Source organism: Brienomyrus brachyistius, chromosome 17 (genome assembly GCF_023856365.1).
Source record: "Brienomyrus brachyistius isolate T26 chromosome 17, BBRACH_0.4, whole genome shotgun sequence".
Classification (NCBI taxonomy): Eukaryota; Metazoa; Chordata; class Actinopteri; order Osteoglossiformes; family Mormyridae; genus Brienomyrus; species Brienomyrus brachyistius.
The window spans coordinates 7,121,147-7,134,660 of record NC_064549.1 but is presented as its reverse complement, the minus strand read 5'-3'; the positions used below and the strand labels follow the sequence as shown (position 1 = coordinate 7,134,660).

The 13,514-nt window shown below is 44.3% G+C and overlaps 2 protein-coding genes across 39 annotated transcripts in view; both read right to left on the bottom strand.

The window, feature by feature from the left end:
* Positions 1 to 13,514, bottom strand: part of LOC125711976 (limbic system associated membrane protein) — a 241,602-nt gene that overhangs the window by 42,950 nt on the left and 185,138 nt on the right. For both annotated transcript variants that reach the window (XM_048981539.1, XM_048981538.1), the window contains one exon: positions 8,365 to 8,597. In XM_048981539.1, the coding sequence (XP_048837496.1) occupies positions 8,365 to 8,597 (233 nt within the window). The remainder of the gene's footprint in view (positions 1 to 8,364; positions 8,598 to 13,514) is intronic.
* LOC125711968 (collagen alpha-2(IV) chain-like) lies at positions 590 to 3,988 on the bottom strand. 37 transcript variants are annotated; one of them, XM_048981496.1, is made up of 6 exons: positions 3,830 to 3,988; positions 3,693 to 3,736; positions 1,417 to 3,579; positions 1,255 to 1,308; positions 810 to 1,200; positions 590 to 737 (listed from the first exon to the last, which is right to left on the bottom strand). In XM_048981496.1, the coding sequence occupies exons 1-5, from the start codon at positions 3,853 to 3,855 to the stop codon at positions 839 to 841; spliced, it is 2,649 nt and encodes an 882-aa protein (XP_048837453.1). In that variant the 5' UTR covers positions 3,856 to 3,988; the 3' UTR covers positions 590 to 737; positions 810 to 838. The 37 variants fall into 37 exon arrangements, 35 of the variants coding, with proteins under 35 accessions (XP_048837453.1, XP_048837462.1, XP_048837470.1 ...); XM_048981505.1 differs by having other exon boundaries at positions 1,579 to 3,579; XM_048981513.1 differs by having other exon boundaries at positions 2,065 to 3,579.

Here is a 13,514-nt window from a genome sequence, read left to right as displayed (position 1 = left end):
GGTGAAAATTTGACTTTGAATTCTGAATGGTTAATCACTATACTTGAAACTACATAGTTTGACTGACTAGAGTTAAGCAACATGATTAATGCACACCATGACAAATCAAGATCGGGAGGAATTCACCGATAAATCTGGCAGGACAAAATTTCCCACAATGAGAAAATTACTGGCCTACACTATACACACACACACATTCCCCTCTAACCCCCCCTCCCAAAAACACCCACCACATTTCCACAAGTACCAGGATTTCTATATCTGGGAAACAAAACGGAGACGCTGGCCTACCACAAGCCCCAGGTCCATGCCGGTTAATGGCAGGGTCTATCAGGTATACCGTACCCTCAAGTGAATCATGGAAAGACTTCATACGTCACTGAATAGGGCTGTACGCATTTCAGCCTCAACTCATGCTGTAGTACAGCACAGATTCTGCAAGTCTACAGATTGGGGATTGAAGCAAAAATGGCCTGAATCTATGGCCATCTGAGGTCAGATCAAAAGCAAATCAGGAATACCTTCCAGATTCTATTCTTCCACCATGACCCAAATGACCGTGAAACAAGTCAAGGAATTACACAAGATGTTACACATTAAATGAGTTTATTTGAAGCCTAAACACACAAGTCAATGAAAAAGCTGCCAGGCTCTGGGAGCCTACAAAAGGACTGAAGAGCAGAGATGGCAGTCAAGTCGTTCAGTTTCCAGCTTAATTCAGCTGGAAGATTAGTTGCCTAGAATAGAAGAGATTGCTTGTTAGTTCCCCCAAATGGAAGCTTGCACATGACCTGAGAGCTTCAGCTCACCTGGAATGAAATGCTGCAACCGACTGCTTCTAAGGGACCAAGGCATTTTGAGCAGAAGCTGAGCCAAGACGGTACTCTTGCTTTACAAACCCACTGCTACCCAGACCTGAGGCAACTTGGGGAGCAAAGGCTTGAACAAAGCCAGGAACCTTGTTAGAAACCAAGGTACCTGAGGTGCCAGAATTCTGCAGGGATCCTAGACCCTGGGCACTGGGGTAGCCTAGCCAAGACCCCACAGCTTTTTGGTTTAGGGGCCCAGTACTGCAGTTGCCCTGCTGAGACCCTTGTCCCTGGACACTGGGTAGACTTTTCTGAGATTCTGGCTGCTGGACACCAGGCAGGCCCTGGCCAGCGGGGTAGCCTGGTTGAGGCCCTGGCTGCTGGACACCAGGTAGGCCCTGGCTAGCAGGGAACCCTTTCTGAAACCCTGGCTGCTGGACACCAGGCAGGCCCTGGCCAGCGGGGTAGCCTGGTTGAGGCCCTGGCTGCTGGACACCAGGTAGGCCCTGGCCAGTGGGGAATCCCTTTTGAAACCCTGGCTGCTGGACACCAGCTAGGTCTTGGCCAGCGGGGTAGCTTGGTTGAGGCCCTGGCTGCTGGACACTAGGTAGGCCCTGGCCAGCAGGGAACCCTTTCTGAAACCCTGGCTGCTGGACACCAGGTAGGCCCTGGCCAGTGGGGAATCCCTTTTGAAACCCTGGCTGCTGGACACCAGCTAGGTCTTGGCCAGCGGGGTAGCCTGGTTGAGGCCCTGGCTGCTGGACACTAGGTAGGCCCTGGCCAGCGGGGAACCCTTTCTGAAACCCTGGCTGCTGGACACCAGGCAGGCCCTGGCCAGCGGGGAACCCTTTCTGAAACCCTGGCTGCTGGACGCCTGGCAGGCCCTGGTATACAGGGAAACCCTTTTGAAACCCTGGCTGCTGGACACCTGGTAGGCCCTGGCCAGCGGGGTAGCCTGGTTGAGGCCCTGGCTGCTGGACACCTGGTAGGCCCTGGCCAGCGGGGTAGCCTGGTTGAGGCCCTGGCTGCTGGACGCCTGGCAGGCCCTGGTATACAGGGAAACCCTTTTGAAACCCTGGCTGCTGGACACCAGGCAGGCCCTGGCCAGCGGGGTAGCCTGGTTGAGGCCCTGGCTGCTGGACGCCTGGCAGGCCCTGGTATACAGGGAAACCCTTTTGAAACCCTGGCTGCTGGACACCAGGCAGGCCCTGGCCAGCAGGGTAGCCTGGTTGAGGTCCTGGCTGCTGGACACCAGGTAGGCCCTGGCCAGCGGGGAATCCCTTTTGAAACCCTGGCTGCTGGACACCAGGTAGGCCCTGGCCAGCGGGGAAGCCTGGTTGAGGCCCTGGCTGCTGGACACCTGGTAGGCCCTGGCCAGCAGGGTAGCCTGGTTGAGGCCCTGGCTGCTGGACACCTGGCAGGCCCTGGTATACAGGGAAGCCCTTTTGAAACCCTGGCTGCTGGACACCAGGCAGGCCCTGGCCAGCAGGGTAGCCTGGTTGAGGTCCTGGCTGCTGGACACCAGGTAGGCCCTGGCTAGCGGGGAATCCCTTCTGAAACCCTGGCTGCTGGACACCAGGTAGGCCCTGGCCAGCGGGGAATCCCTTCTGAGACCCTGGCCCAGCAGAGGCCACATATACTGTGGAAGCATAGCGGCCAACAAAACTAGGCTGGACACTAGGGTAACTCTGCAAAAAGCCTAGATTTGAGACAGTGGGGCAATTCCAAGATCCGAACTGTTGGACAGGGGTTAGGCCTGGCTGAGAAACTAGCCCCTGGCCAGTGGAAAAGCCCTTCTGAGACCCTGGCTGCGGGACACCAGCTAGGCCTTGCTGAGAAGCTAAACCTTGGCCAGTAGGGTAGCCTGGTTGAGGCAGTAGTTGCTGGACCCCAGGTAGGCTCTGGCCAGTGGAGAAGCCCTTCTGCTGAGACCCTGGCTGCGGGACACCAGCTAGGCCTTGCTGAGAAGCTAAACCTTGGCCAGTAGGGTAGCCTGGTTGAGGCAGTAGTTGCTGGACCCCAGGTAGGCTCTGGCCAGTGGAGAAGCCCTTCTGCTGAGACCCTGGCTGCGGGACACCAGCTAGGCCTTGCTGAGAAGCTAAACCTTGGCCAGTAGGGTAGCCTGGTTGAGGCAGTAGTTGCTGGACCCCAGGTAGGCTCTGGCCAGTGGAGAAGCCCTTCTGCTGAGACCCTGGCTGCAGGACACCAGCTAGGCCTTGCTGAGAAGCTAAACCTTGGCCAGTAGGGTAGCCTGGTTGAGGCAGTAGTTGCTGGACCCCAGGTAGGCTCTGGCCAGTGGAGAAGCCCTTCTGACATGGTAGCTGAAGGAGAGCAGATAGGCCTTGCTGAGGTCCTAGTTGCTTGACACCAGATGGGCCCTGGCCAGTGGAAAAGCCCTTCTGCTGAGACCCCAGCTGCTGGACACCAGCTAGGCCTTGGCTAACAGGGTAGCCAGATTGAGGCAGTAGTTGCTGGACACCAGGTAGGCCCTGGCCAGTGGAAAAGCCCTTTTGAGACCCTGGCTGCTGGTCAACAGTGAAGCCTTGCTGCAATACAAGCCCCTGGCCAGCAGGGTAGCCCTTCTGAGGACCAACTCCCTGGACACCAGTTAGGCCTTGCCAAGACCCTGGCATTGAACCAGTGGGGTAGGAACCTTTGCCTTGATCAGAGCCACAAGTGGTTGTTGCCACTTGTAACTCCCTGGGCCAAGAGCTGCTGCCAGCAGATCCACTCTGCTGGTCATATTTTGTAGGAAGGTCAAAGCCAACACCTAGAGGCAAAAAGGCACAAGATCTGGAATGTTACCATCATGCCAATGAGTAGACTAATCCCATTAAGGCTTCTCCAACCAGCCCCACCAGCAAACATTCCCATAGCACTTACTTAGTCCTACAGCAGTATAGCAAACTGCCAACATGTAGAGCACCCTGTAGAAGAGGCAAAAAGCCAGTTACTATCAGCAGTTAAAACCTCATAACAGTACCACACTTCATCATAGCTTTTTGTGAAGCACAACTTACATTAAGGTAAGTCCAAGAGCCATCATTCAACTACAAAAACCCACTAACTGGACTAAGATGAAATCAGCAAGAAACCAGTTGCATGGCCTTTGATGTTACACAGCCTACCAAGCCCAAGCATTCACACTCAGGACAATCTGTAGCACTGCACTTCCAACTTTTAACCTTACCACCTCGTGCAGTGTAATTAAAAGCAGCTGGTAACTATGGAAACCAGGAACTGGCAAACAATCACCCTCAGGCTACTGAGAAAAATGTATGGTTTTAATTTGTACTGCATCCTAGCATATGTATATATAACATGCATGGGTGTCTGCAGGTGCATACCCTTGTCAGACTTCTTATTTGGCTAAAATAATTTATTTACTTTTTTTGCTTCATTATGTCTGCAGTAGAAACATAACATGAGTAGGTCTGTTCAATTCTGCCTAAATTATGAACCACTATTTTTTTCACTCAGAATCGGGATCGTAATTGTCTCACACGGGTCTTGAACGACATATTTCTCTCTTCATTATTTTTTTGCATTACAAATAAAATTGGAACAACCAACATGTAGACATGCACAATATATCCGTTAACATGCCGATATTCATGGACAATATACTGTATAAACTTTATCAGTATTCAGTATTTAGCCAGAGCTAAAGACTATTGAAAAAAAGAAAACGATTGATTGGAGGATCAGTCATTTTCCATAGCAGAGGATGAGGGATTTCTTCGGCTTCTTCATCACTTAGATGAGGGTTCAAGGTACTGACCTGTAGCATGTTTACAATTTATTATTAAATCTTAAATTAACCTGTAGATTAAAGAAAAAACATGATGTAACAAGCTTTCATCCCCACCTCTTCTGATTGTCAAGTGGCGATATTAGACAAAAATGTAACAGGGAAATCGGTATTGGTCAAAATTTTCACGTTGGTGCACCACAAACAACATATATTTTTTGCAGCTGTTTTTCTACCCCCTCTTCCTGTCATGTAATGCAGTCCTGTCACAACAGGTGTGGGGTTAGGGTGTGCATATCTTGAGATAAAATCCAGCAGGAGCATAATAGGAGACATATCAGACAAATTGTTTGTGTGAAGCTTGCTGGCTCATCTGTGATCAAGACAGCATGGCCTTGTGGTGCATCGAGAGCCACGATCTCCAGGGTAATGTTGGCATACCACCATGAAGAATGGATCACATCCAACTGTGGATCCAAGAGGAAGCTATCTGAAAGGGATCCCCAAGCACTAACGCGGACTGTATCCAAAAAACATCGAACTACAGCTGCCCAACTGCAGAATAAATGCGCATCTCGACTGTCCTGTTTCCATCAGAACTGTTGGTCAGTAGCTCCACAGGGTCATTATTCATGGTCAGGCTGCTATAGCCAAACCTTTGCTTAATCTGTTTCAATGGTACCAGTAGCACGAATCTTGGGCTGTGGACAATGTGAAACATGAATTGTTCTCTGATGAGTCCACCTTCACTGTCTTTTTCACATCTAGGACAGTTCCGGTATGGAGAAGCCTCAAGAAAGAAGAAGTTTCTCACCCATGCTGTATGCTTGCAATGTTTGAAAAAAATCTGTAAAACACTTTTAGAGGTATTGTTTTCTTCTTTTGCTGCCACACAGCACAATTTTATCTTTTTTTTCATCGGTTTGTCTGAAAATGAAATCAGGTATTCACATTCCTCCATATACTGTTTTTCCAAAGCAGTAATAAGACCCATCAATTCACATTCACAAGGTCAAATGTCGTCTGCTCTCACCCTTCCCTTTGCTGCCGCTAAGCAGCACTACGTCAGTTTTGGGGTCTATCAGCATTTGATCCCTTCAAATTTGTCACCCAAACAATGCATTTGAAAAGGATCTATCAAATAGTTTTTGAGTTATTGGGCCCTATTTTACATCTGGTGCAAAGTGGTGCCATGTGTGGCCCAAATGTCTTTGCTAGCATTGACCCAATGCATCAGTCACTTTGCTGTCTAGCACCCACGTTGATTAATTAGCAAATGTACTCGTGCCCATCTGAGCACACATGAGCGTATCTTATGTCTTATGTCTTAAAATGAGGTGGAATCAGGTGTGTTGTTGGCACATCGTTATCTTCAGCCAGCAGAATGTGACTGTGTTATTGACCAACGAAAACCTGGTGAAAAGTCAATGGTGCAGTATTTAACTTTTATTTAAAGGGTGTGTTATCAAGATAGTGACATGCCCCTACATAGGCACGTGCACAGTGCGTGTACACTGCAGAAGAACATGTAGCAGCGTGCAAGCATGCAAAATATTGAAAATAATAAAAATGACAATGTGAAAGATCATTAATGTGCACATCAAAATATTTTCAAAACATACTGTATGTCATAATGGTAAGTCAGAATTCAAAATGACTTAATTCAGTCATTCCTGGCAGAGGTTTTTTACTTTCCCGCATTTGTGAGACGACATTTGAGAAAAAAGTATTTTGATCGACTGTATCCTAAATATTTAGGCATCTCAATTTAAAACTAACAAATGGTCAGCTTTTTACAATTAGGAAAACATCTCTTCATTAATGCCAAATGCCTTTGTCAGGCTCAACTGAATGGCCTAAGTGTTACTGTACCTTTGGTTGAAGTTATTGCAGCTCAAGGGGATTACTGAAAGCACAGCTTCACATATGTGTTCCAACATGGACATTCAGCGTTGCATAATTTTGTATGCGTAACATTTTGTGTGCTATTTTTATTGGGTTTTCTATTTTTATTACTTACAAGAAGATCTGATTAAATTTTAAGCCAAATATGCAAAAATAAAAATAACAATTCTTCACGGACTGCAGCTTCCATGTTTACTGTCTAATAAACGAAGTTGAGACAAAAATCCTTTTGTTAATTTAACCCTTAGAAAGTTTTGTAACACTTTGGCAAAAAAAGGTAACTTTAAACTGGATTCCAGGTAAATTATGTTGTTTCAATTGATGAATTGAAGTGCATGGAACTGAAATGTTATATATCTGTATTCTAAATTATTTGGGTATATGCTGCTTATTTCTCTTTAATGGAGGCAAGGGTCATTTTAGTTTAATTTCACTGAGATGTATAATCTGTGATACTCTAAATGCTAAAGCATTGCACAGTAATCTTTCTTTACTTAGCCTGTGCCCCACTATACTGTAGATAGCGAAGCTAATGTGGTAATGAACTGTCACTAGACTATGGGCATATGTTATAATGGGCAAGTGTTATAATTCTGACCAGCACCCACTAGAAGACATTCATTTCACCAGTTAAATGGCAGATGATAATAAATACGGAGAAGCACGTAATCTTACAATGTAAAAGATTATTGTGTAACTGACAAAAAATGAACAAAAAAACTGCTTTTTTTCGTCAAATTTTTCTAGTGTACAGGTCTAAGTATTATTTTAGAATTATACTGTAGTGTTAAGGTTACCCACAAATGGGAAAGAATTGCCAACATGTACAGTATAAGTTGTCGAGGGTAATAATAATAATAATAATAATAATAATAATGATAATAAACAGAAAGATATAGGCAGTACTGCGATGGGCTGGCCCCCCATTCTAGGTTGTTCCCTGCCTCATGCCCATTGATTCCGGGATAGGCTCCGGACCCGCCGCGACCCAGTCGGATAAGCGGTTTGGAAAATGGATGGATGGATGGATGGATGGATGGATGGATATAGGCAGTATGGTTATACAGTCGGCCCCCCCATATCCATGGGGAATTGGTTCCAGGACCCCCCCATGTAATCTGTAGATTACTTGAGATATCTAATACACTGCAAATAGCAAGAGAAAATACAGCAGGCAAATAAATAACTTGGTAATGTAAAATAGTCTAAAGATCATATAGGCCTACTGCAGACCTGTAGGCCTACCGCAGACCTGTAGGCCTGCCGCATTTTAACCAGCGTCCTTCGTAATCAGCACAATAGAGCCCTGCGGGTCAGCGAGAAAGGCGAGTATCTGCCATTCTGCCTCACCGATACGGCAAACCAGTATGCTACGGGTGGGAAAAAATGAACGAAGCCACGTTCAGCTGCCCCCACGTCCGACTGAAAATTATGATAATCCCCCAAAATTACCCCTCCAGCGTAGTGCTCAGCTCGTGGCAAATTTAAGTTTTGCTTTTTGGAACTCTCTGGGTGATTTTTAAAAATATTTATTTTTGGAATATTCAGTCGGTTGAATACGTGAATGCAGAACTGGTTGGCCGATTGTATTCCCAAATATGACTGACAAAACTGAAGTAACTGACACAAATAAACATTAATCAATATAAACTATATTAACAGAAAATCATAAAACAATACAGAAAACATTGAAATAAGTTGTTTCATAAGCAGAGTTGGGAAATTCAGGTACAGAGAGTAAAAGTCCAGACCGAGATTTCGTTTCAACCAACCAGTTGAGTACTGTGTGACTGTGACTCTTTACGCTCAATTGGTTGGTTGAAACAAAACCCCGGGCTGGACTTTTACTCTCTGGACCTGATTCACCCAACCCTGTTCATAAGCTAGTTATTAGCCTACCTTGAACTATAAGATAGACCTGAGAGGTCTTTGGCTGTTGTTTAGTCTGGATGGAGCAGGTGTAGGGACCTTCATCATACACGTCCACCTTCTGGATTCGTAGGCTATATTCCAGCTGACCCTTGGTGACAAGGTCCACTCGTGGATCCAGGGACCATTTGTCTTCCCCAGCAAAGATGATGTTAGAGCGGTTGAGCCAAGCCACCTTGGATACTTTGTCATCCACGTAACACCTGTTTATGGAGAGATGGAGAATCCAACACAACTGTAAAATAAATGCCATGAAATTAACTCAAGAGTCAAAAGAATACTGTACGGCCAATCTATATATAGAGCTTATATAAAATCATATATTTGTTATTCCAGTTATAAAAATTTGCTACTTCACACTGTTGATTAAAATTAAAAATTCTCCAGAAAAACTGGGCCATGCGAAACATTTTACATTCCATCAATAGTGGGTACACTGCGTAAAGTAAAACTGTTGTACAGCACCAAAAAAACCCTTGAAAGTGTAAATATACAGTAATTATACCTTGACTGATGGTAAACGCAATCTTTTAATTTTTCGAACTCATAACACACAAACTCCCTCTTGTCTGGTTTTCTGCCATTTCTGTCATTAGCTGCGTCTCAGTCTATTCGTAATCTGCGGCCCTCACTCTCAGAATCAATTGAAGTGAGTCTTAGATCAGAGCTTCCCGCTCTCTGGAAAGATGAAAACTTACTGAAGTACAGAAAAGACACAAACTGTCAGCTTGGTCAGACAAGTGAGCTGACTGATCAGGAACCTTTATCAGAAAGCAGACAAAACCATGGCAACATTAACAAAGGGTAACACTGCAGATTTACTTGCGACCGACATGACTTACTGTATGATCACTCACACATACGACAAGTGAAAAAAATATATGAATGAATAAATAAAAGTAAATACATGTAAAAATAAATTTTGGGTGGTCGACACGCACACACACAGTGCGTTGCTACCTAGTGTGCGCTGACCACTGTATGATAGTTGCTATGGGAAAGTATTACACTGCATGGAGGTGTGAGCATCCCAACCTCTACGCATCTCCAGTCTCATTCTCCCATGGAAAATCCAGTACCGTTACCCTATTCTGACATACGCCCATTTGGATGTGCAATCTGTCTGTCGGATCAGAACTGTAAGACAGGGACAGTCAGTATAATTAACCATGCCTTGGCTTACACTCGGAAACAAGCAATAAAGCTTAGTTCTGTTTATAAACAGTAATAAGAATGTAGCTGTAGATATGAGAATAAGCAATGTTCTGGGTTCAACGCGAGGCCGTGGGGGAACTCGGGAATGACAAGGACCAATTAAAGGCCGAATTCTATGTATGAAGTATTGTACACTTCTCGATCCTCATTCTCCAAAGCTTCCATTTCTTAATAGGAACTGTCCCCTAGGCATTTAATCTATAACTGGATTGTATGCCTTTCTGCGTTTAGAGATAGCAAACCAGTCGTAGGAAAATTTACAAGGCACTCACTAATTTTGTCTTTGATGGAAGAACTGCTACTTTATGGGTGTGACGTACAAATCCGATGAAGAATAGATTGATTAAGGACTCTGATCTTCCTGTGCAGTAACTAAGACCATTAAGTCACTTAAAATATTAGTTCTAAAATGTTGTTTTATTAGTTGATATATTAGCATACTTTCTATTGTAAACAGTTGGCAAATGCAAGGTCACTAAATCTCAGCTTGCACACCCAGTGGGTAGAGAGTCACAGTGAGCATAGAAAAGTTCCTAAGGTCTGCTTATATAGCTGCTAAATGTTTTGCTGTGCCCTTTCATAAAATGCTGAATGAATGTAAAATAATGGCAAATCTAGCAAGAAAGTTAAGTTGGAAATAGGGCCCAGACTGAGACTGAAAGAGCAGCAGCAGAATGTACCAGACAAGCAGCATCCCCAAAGGAAGGGAAATGGCACATTAAGCATAATTTATTGGGTCTGCAAATATAATACACACAAACTGTACACTATTTATCTAAAACAAATGAGTTCTCAAGTGAAATTTGAAATATTGGGTATAAATCACACTTTCATTTTCTGAGAAAGAAATACAATTCAAAAAAACTTATATACATATATTCTTCGGATTGTTCACCTGCTATAAGAATTTAAGTATAAAAACTATGATACACAAATTACACAAGGATCGCTATTATTTATTTTGCTGTTTATTATTGATGCCCCCCCCCCCCCCCCAACCACCACTTTCCTGCAGGTACGATGCTCATGCAAAAATATTCTATAATTAATAACAGAGATTAATAATATGGCTATGCCATAAATTAAAGGAATCACGTTATTTTGGATTTTCCATTTTTTATCCATGAATATTACGAAAATGTGATTTATTTAGAAAAATACGACAAACACATCTGATTACACTAGGCAGGCTATTCTCTGGATTGGATGCCAGTTCATTACAGAACTTTACATAGCCATCCATCCATCTTCTGAAACTGCTCATCCTATTCAAGGTAATGGGGGGGTCTGGAGCCTATTTACGGGAACAAGGCAGGGAGCAACCCAAGGATGGGATACCCATCCCACACAGGGCACACACACACACACGTAGGGGCAATTTGGCAACTCCAATTAGCCTCAACATGTTCTTGGACAGTGGGGGGGAGGACAGACTGGAGTACCGGTAGGAAACCCCACAATGACATGGGGAGAACACACACGGAACCCTGGCGGAACCCAGATCCTCGATGTGTCAGGCCTCAATGCTAACCACCATGCCACTCCTACTTTACTGTTTACTATTTTTAAAATATATGAAGACAGTACTGTGAATCATGAACCACAGAACCATGTTTATAAAAATAACAAATGTACATGATTTTCTTTTCAATAACAGAAAAATTTGAGGTAATTAACCTATGTGTAAGCTTAGGGCCCGGGTCCCTCATTTGAGTCCCTCATGGTATTTGGCTGAAATACTGTTGCTACTTTTTAACAACCAGAAAAACTTAAATGTGTGAAATCTGTCAGAAGCAATATTGGTGCACTGGTATAATGTAGCACTAATGAGGACGTCTGAATGCTGTATGCAGCAGGAAGGAGAGATTCCAACTTTGCCAGCCAAGGGGCAAAACCACCTAATAGCTACTGAAATACATAAGATATATTATTCAATCAAGATGAAATATTAGCAACAAAAGTATGAATCACTCTTCACCCTCTACATAACTGCTTCACAGGTCAGATAAAATGGTTAAAATTTGCAAAATTTGTAAAATCATGTAGTGAAGCATGACATATTACACTATAGCCAGAAGCAAAGGTACAAATATCAGCACGGGCACGTTTTCCATTTGTTATTTGCTAAAATTTTACATAAAAATTCTAATAATACTATTATATAAACTTATTCTGTCAACTTTCCCATATATATGCTATGCTGCCCTTACCAATATCCTTACATAACAGAGAAATGCAACATCACTTCAATAATGTCTGTTTGTGTAGTGATATCTCACATAGTACCACCCATTTGTTTTGTAAGGAGCTAATAATCAAGATTCCTGCTCAGAAAGCTGTTGTTTACACTCCCCCTCTCTTCCCACTCCTCTGTCTCAGTTTAGTTCTGTCTCAGGCATAATCATTCTACCAGCTACAGAATTGGCACGGAGACCTTCCGATCACGGGCAAAGAGTCTTAACCCACACGCCACCCCTAAATAACTAAGATTTACAGACTCTGAGCAGACTCCAGCAGCCCTATTGGAACAGTGAAGCGAAAGGATTAACTAGGCATCCCACCACAGTATCATTATTTAACGGGAACACTTATCACCTCGTTAGATATTTAAGGGATGGTACACAAAAGCCAGGGAGACAAGGCTTTCGAACGGTGCTGTGACGTTAGACAATTTGCAGTCAGAGCTCCCACATGCCACGTCATCAGTGCACCTTAAGATGTGTAACCATTATTGGGGAGCAATATTTTATGTATATATTGCATTGTTATCACACTCATTATGTGTCACTTTCAGAATTTCTGCCCAGGACTGCACAATCTACAGCCAGATTACTCCGAAAATTAGGCCTACTACTAGGGCATGACTTTAACTCTTTATATTCTTTGAACATGTATGATGTAATTGCGTTATGTAGCTATGTGGCCACTTACTGTAGGCTGATGTCTGTGTTTTGGATTGATTTGCAATTGATATGTATATTGTTTCAAATAAAATGCATTCTGATTACTTCGTGGTTGTCTGAAATTACTAACTAGTAAATCCAGAGGTAGTGATGTTACAATGTGTCGATTGTAATTTTTGCTGATGGGAAGAGGGGGGTGGGTAGTGATCAGGTTCTAGCAGAGGACCATTACAGACCAAAAGGGCGATCTGTGGTTGAGAAACCCTGCACTAAAGCATCAGCATAAGACCGTTTCTATTAACTTGGGGTAAATGGTGCCATCAAGTGTCAGTGGAAATGCCAATCAGCATTATACTGGCACTCCCCATCATCAAGGTGCCTTTCGAGCACATTGGCCTGGACCTGGTTGAGGATGAGATCATGAGCCACTAGGTATCCTGAGACTATTATGGTCAGTGGAAGTACCTCGAAGAAATTGGGCTGGGAGGTGATCGAACTGTTCAGCCACACAGGTATCCCCCAGAAAAGTCAGAGCACAGCATTTATCACCAAAATGGTGAAGAACGTCTGAGGTTCCTCATGGTTCAGTACCACCATATCTCGGTCTACCACCCCCAGATGCACAGCCTCATCCAATGATTCAATCAGACAGTCAAACAGCTGTGCTGATGTGTCAGCGATAAGAGTGGCCATAACTGGGACATGGTGCTGCCCTTTGTCCTCTTTGCCATCTGGGAAATCCACCGAGCTTTCAATGGATTCCTATTTAAGTGACCTCTTTGAGTGTTGACCTTGGGGCCTACTCGATGTAGCAAAGTAAGCCTGGGAGCAACAAACCTCACCGTAACCCCAATATGGTGGGACACATCTGGGACATGAGGCAGAGGATTACAAAGATCATGCCAATCATCAGGGAACACATGGACCAAGCCCAGCAGGCCCAACAATAGTTTATTCCAGTTCTACCCAACTCTGGTAGTTCCACTTTGGCAATCAAATCCT

Bases quoted from the DNA above. Each gene is read 5' to 3' on its own strand.
- LOC125711968 (XM_048981488.1), bottom strand. From the start codon at position 3,855: ATGATGGCTCTTGGACTTACCTTAAT. The intron at 3,737-3,829 runs GTAAGTTGTGCT...CCTCTTCTACAG, and splicing joins GCTCTTGGACTTACCTTAAT to GGTGCTCTACATGTTGGCAG. The intron at 3,580-3,692 runs GTAAGTGCTATG...TTTTGCCTCTAG, and splicing joins CTATACTGCTGTAGGACTAA to GTGTTGGCTTTGACCTTCCT.